This window comes from Cryptomeria japonica, chromosome 10 (genome assembly GCF_030272615.1).
Source record: "Cryptomeria japonica chromosome 10, Sugi_1.0, whole genome shotgun sequence".
Classification (NCBI taxonomy): Eukaryota; Viridiplantae; Streptophyta; class Pinopsida; order Cupressales; family Cupressaceae; genus Cryptomeria; species Cryptomeria japonica.
Window position 1 is genome coordinate 491,214,811 of NC_081414.1, and position 5,118 is coordinate 491,219,928.

The 5,118-nt window shown below is 36.2% G+C and overlaps 1 protein-coding gene across 1 annotated transcript; it reads left to right on the forward strand.

Moving 5' to 3' along the window:
* The first annotated feature begins 507 nt into the window (after positions 1 to 507).
* On the forward strand, positions 508 to 1,417 carry LOC131859040 (trihydrophobin-like). Its single transcript, XM_059212552.1, has 3 exons — positions 508 to 601; positions 914 to 1,266; positions 1,361 to 1,417. Exons 1-3 carry the CDS (start codon positions 508 to 510, stop codon positions 1,415 to 1,417), a joined length of 504 nt encoding a protein of 167 aa, XP_059068535.1.
* The last annotated feature ends 3,701 nt before the right edge of the window (positions 1,418 to 5,118 follow it).

The window sequence follows — 5,118 nt, forward strand, 5'->3', positions numbered from 1 at the left end:
GTTGGCCAGGGCTAGTTGGATTATTTGAGGATTTGGCAAACCCTTAAGTTTTCCAATCTGTGGTTTTGGGCACTAACAGATTGGCAACTCTGTTGGGGAGTTGTGATAAGAAGTATTCAAAAATTCTAGTGGTTTCACTTCAGACTCTGCTAGAGGAAAGAGCCTGAAAGCTTAGTAAAAGATATTGTTCCTCATAGGAGGTGGCGACTCTACATGTAATACATGAATAATAATTGGTATGTTGAGAAAATAAAAGAAACTCCTAGAAATTTGTCATTAAGATTTATGCAAGGGAGGAGGTCTCTGCACAAAGGACAAGAAGATCTTGTTCAGTTGAGTCCCAAGAAAAGGAACAAAGGGAAAAGGTCAAACCTGGCATTTAAAGGATATAAGAGATTTCCTAGTAGGGAGGAAGATTCTTCATCTACTGGCAAATCTCAGAATAAAGAGGAAAATCCTTTTTATAAAATAAATTCAAAGGATAATAGACATAGCCATGATGAGATCATGACTGCTGAGGAACAGGAAGCAAAACAGTGGGATGATCTTATTCTTAAGATGGATGACATGAATGTTGATGATGCCAAGATGGTGAGGGCACGTAAAAGGCAACCAGATTGGGTGTTATAGAAAATAGGAATAGAGAGAAATAATATTTCAAGCCCCAAGACAAACAAGGTAGGAGAAGAGAGAGGTGAAACAAGTAGACAAGTAGTTCCAAAATATAGTCCCCCTCATATGAGAAGAATGGACCAGCCTTTTTTAACCTATGATAACCCATTGGTAAGTGAAAATAGAAGATGGAGGGATGTGCATAGGGATCAAAGTGAAGAGAGGCAAGAGAATGGAAGAAGGAATGGAGATGGGAGAAATGATGGGAACCAGATTAACACAAATAGGGGTAACCATGTAGGAAATAATGGATGTGGCAGTAATCAAAATAATGGACATAATAAAGGTAACAATGGCAATTATGGAAGTGGAAATGGTGGAGGTAGGAATAGTAATAATGGTAATAATAATGGAAATAATAATGGGGGTGGAAAAAATGGTAATAATGGAAACTATGGCAACAATGGTGGATTCAATAGAGGAATTTTGAACAATCAAAGCAACCATCATGTTGGCAGGCAACCCTTAATCATTGAAAGATACAGACAATTGGATTTCACTGGCATCGTTGGTTATCCAAATCAAATCACTAATGATTTGAGATTAGAAATCCCAAAATTCTCAGGAAATGGAGTTGATTCAGCAGAGCAGCATGTAATTAATGTAAAAAATATCATCGAAGAATTTGAGATTCCTCATGAAGATGTATTCATGAAGTTGTTTGTTCAATCTTTGACAGAGGATGCAGGGGAATGGTATAGAAGCCTTCCTGACAGATGTATTTGCAGCTAGCAAGAATTTGTAATTCTATTCTTGGAAGAATTTGGAGATCACAATGATCCTTCATTTGCATCCCATGAATTAACAAGCATAAGGAAGAATCAAAATGAATCAGTTGTTGAATTTAATAAAACATTTAATAAAGTATTAAATAGAATACCCAAAGATGTTAGACCAGTTGATTCATTTTTTATTAACTTTTATTTGAGTGCTTTTGACAGCAAAACTCATTATGAGATTTTGTCTCATAGACCTAACACTTTACAAGAAGCATTCAAAACAGCTGCTACTATTAAAAATAATAGGAAGGTGGCTGGGAAGGTTGCTAAGAGAGATGATCCAAAGTTGTACAACTCTAGGATTCCTAGGAAAGATGATCTTACTCAAATCATGGACATGCTTAAGGACTTAAAGGGTAAGCAAAATCATAATGAAAGACCACCATACAGGAACAATAAGCAAATAAGCTACAATAGGCTGAGGTTGCATGACATGCCATATAACACAAATTGGAAAGATGGAAAACCAGTAAAACCAAATACCAACAAAAAGACTCCTGGTCCACTAAAGAAAGCCACAAAGTTTGTAGATGAGTATCCATGGTGTGATGTATGTAATCTGCCTCATGCTACAAAATAGTGCATGATTTCCCAGGGCTTGATAGAAGAAGAAGATAAAAATGAGGATTATGAACCAACTGTGAATACCCTTTCATCTGATTCATATTGGGGAAGGAATGAGGATTTATCTGAAGAAGAAGAATATTCTGATGTGCATCAAAGAAAAGAAAATTTGCAATATAGTATACAACAAATTTTTTCTGATGATGATGAAGATATCCCTGCCTTGAGAAAATTGTTTCAGGAGGAAGCAGTGCCTTCTTTGAGAAATCTAACTGAAGAGGAGAAGAAAGTTTTCACTATTGCAATTGTGGAACAAGTAAAAATGAATTACCAACTGAGGAATAGGAATGTAAATAATGAGCAAGGAAAGCTAGCAGGCATCTTGCCCAAGGGCACAAAATCCGATGGAACCAATAGTAACACGGGCAAGGGCAAGGATGCGGGTGCCAAGAGAGGGACAAAACTGGAAAAAACTAAACAAATTGAAATGCCAAAATTGGTCAAACCAGTCAAGAAGAAACAGACTAGTAAGACTTCTTCAAACTGTGGAACTTTCATGTCTCAAGCGTTGTCTCAAGTAAAATTTTCTATTCCCTTGCTTGAAGTGATGAAATTTCCAAAATATAAGGATGAGACCCTAAAGATTATATCAAATGTTGGTGATATAAGAAAAGATGTTTCTAGGTTGAAAGAGGACCCTCCAGTGATCTACTTAGGCACATCTATCACAAAAAACCTCACACAAGTTGATCCATTCTATTTGACATTGTTAATTAACAATAAAATGGTCAAGAATTGTATGATAGATTCAGGGGCAGCAATGAACATCATGCCTGAAGATGTCATGAGAGATCTCAGGATGCATGTTGACACACCTTATGGTAAGTGTTATGCCATGGAAAATAGGTCTGTACCTGTGGTGGGTATTATGAAAGAAGTAGAGTTCAGTTTTCCAACTTGCCCGAATACCACATATAAGACAGACATCATAGTGGTACAGGTTCCTACAACTATAGAATGTTGATGTCCATGCAATGGTAAAATTTAGTGGGTGGTCATGTTCAGCTCGATCTATCCTATGCTACTATTCCAGTCGAAGGGACAACAGTGAGGATAAACAGACAGCCAAGATCTCCATATCTCATAGAAGAGGTTGATCTTGATGAAGCAACCTACTTTTTCCATTCAGATATGGACAACTTTCAGGTAAGTATTTCTAAACCTTTAGAGATCAATAAAGTTACACAAACAGTTAAACAAAATGAAAACTTAATTTGGAAATTATACTTTGATGGTGCCTGCAGTAAGGAAGGAAATGGAGCAGGAGTTGTACTTATTTCACCTAATGGAAAAAAAATTAAATACTCTTTCTTGTCAACTTTTGAATGTACTAATAATGTTGTTGAATATGAGGCCCTCTTATTAGGTCTTAAACTAGCAAATAAGCATGGTATTAAGTTACTAATGGCTTATGGTGATTCAGAATTAGCCATTTCACAAGTTAGAGGCAAGTTTGCTGCAACAAATGAAAAATTAAGAAACTACAGGAATGAAGTTTGGGATCACATTGAATTATTCGATGCTTTCTCCATCAATTTGACTGAAAGATCCAATAATATCTGGGCAGACTTCATGGCTAACTTGGCTATCAAGCACAATGACATTCCTCTGGATGACCTTACCCAAGTAGAAATCAAGACCAGACCGTCAGTGCCTGATAATGTAAAAAGTTGGCAAGTTTTTTATGATGACAGGGATCTACTAAAATTCTTATTTCATGAAGATCAGTATGAGCACCAGCGGATTGATTGGAATGGACTTGTGGAGGACAAGGATGACAAAGCAATTATACTTAGGCAAGAAGTATTGCAGCTAAAAACTAATAAAATCCCAAAAGGATTGATAGAGCTTGAAAGAATGTTTGATGATAAAGATGTAATGAATTTCAGGCCTAATTCAGGAGGATGTGAGGAAGTTAAAAAGGTAAACTTGGGGAGTGAAATAAACCCAAGAGAAGTATATATTGGAAGGAAGCTCACACCAAAAATCAGAACAAAATTGATTAATCTGCTGAGGAAGTATAGGCATGTTTTCGCTTGGTCATATGGTGACCTTAAAGCATACAGGGAAGATTTGTTCCAGCATGAGATACCTTTGAAGCCTAATGCAAAACCTTTCAGACAAAAGAAAAGGCCTATAAACCCTACCTTGGCTCCTAAGATGAAGGAGGAGTTAATGAAAATGAGAAATGCAGGGATTATTGAGCCTATAAGGCACTCGCCATGGTAATCAAATTTAGTACCAGTAAGAAAGAAAAATGGTGATATTAGGTTATGTGTAGATTTCAGAAATCTAAATGTTTCATCTTTGAAAGATAACTATGTTTTTCCTAACATGGAAACTCTGTTGCAGAAACTCACAGGGAATGAGTTGTTATCTATGATGGATGGCTTCTCAGGCGATAATCAAGTCAAAGTTAGGGAAGCAGAAAAGTTCAAAACTACTTTCACTACACCTTGGGGTACCTATGTTTATGCTAGGATGCCTTTTGGATTGACAAATGCAGGAGCTACATTCCAGAGAGCTATGGACGTGGCCTTTGAGGGCATGATTGATTGTATCTTAGCAGTGTATCAAGATGATATGACTTCTCACTCTAAAAAGGCATAAAATCATTGTGATGATCTAGGAAAGATTTTTATTAGAGCACTAGAATATGGCATATCTTTGAATCCTAAGAAATGTCATTTTGGGGTTACTAAAGGAAAATTGTTAGGTCATATTGTCTCAAAAGATGGAGTTAGAATTGATCCAGAAAGGATTGCTTCTATTGATAAAATTCAAATTCCAAAAGTTGTTAAAGAAATCCATTCTTTCTTTGGTCAAATCAACTTTGTGAGAAGGTTTGTTTCAAATTTCTCTAAAATCATAAAGCCTATTGATAAAATGTTGAAAAAGGGTGCTGAAATAAAATGGACTAGTGAAGCTCTTGAAGCCTTTGTAAATATCAAAAGAGCCATCAAGGAAGCCCCTGTTTTAAAATCACCTGATTTCTCTAAACCCTTTCAAGTATTTTCATTTGCCTCATTCCATACTATTGTTG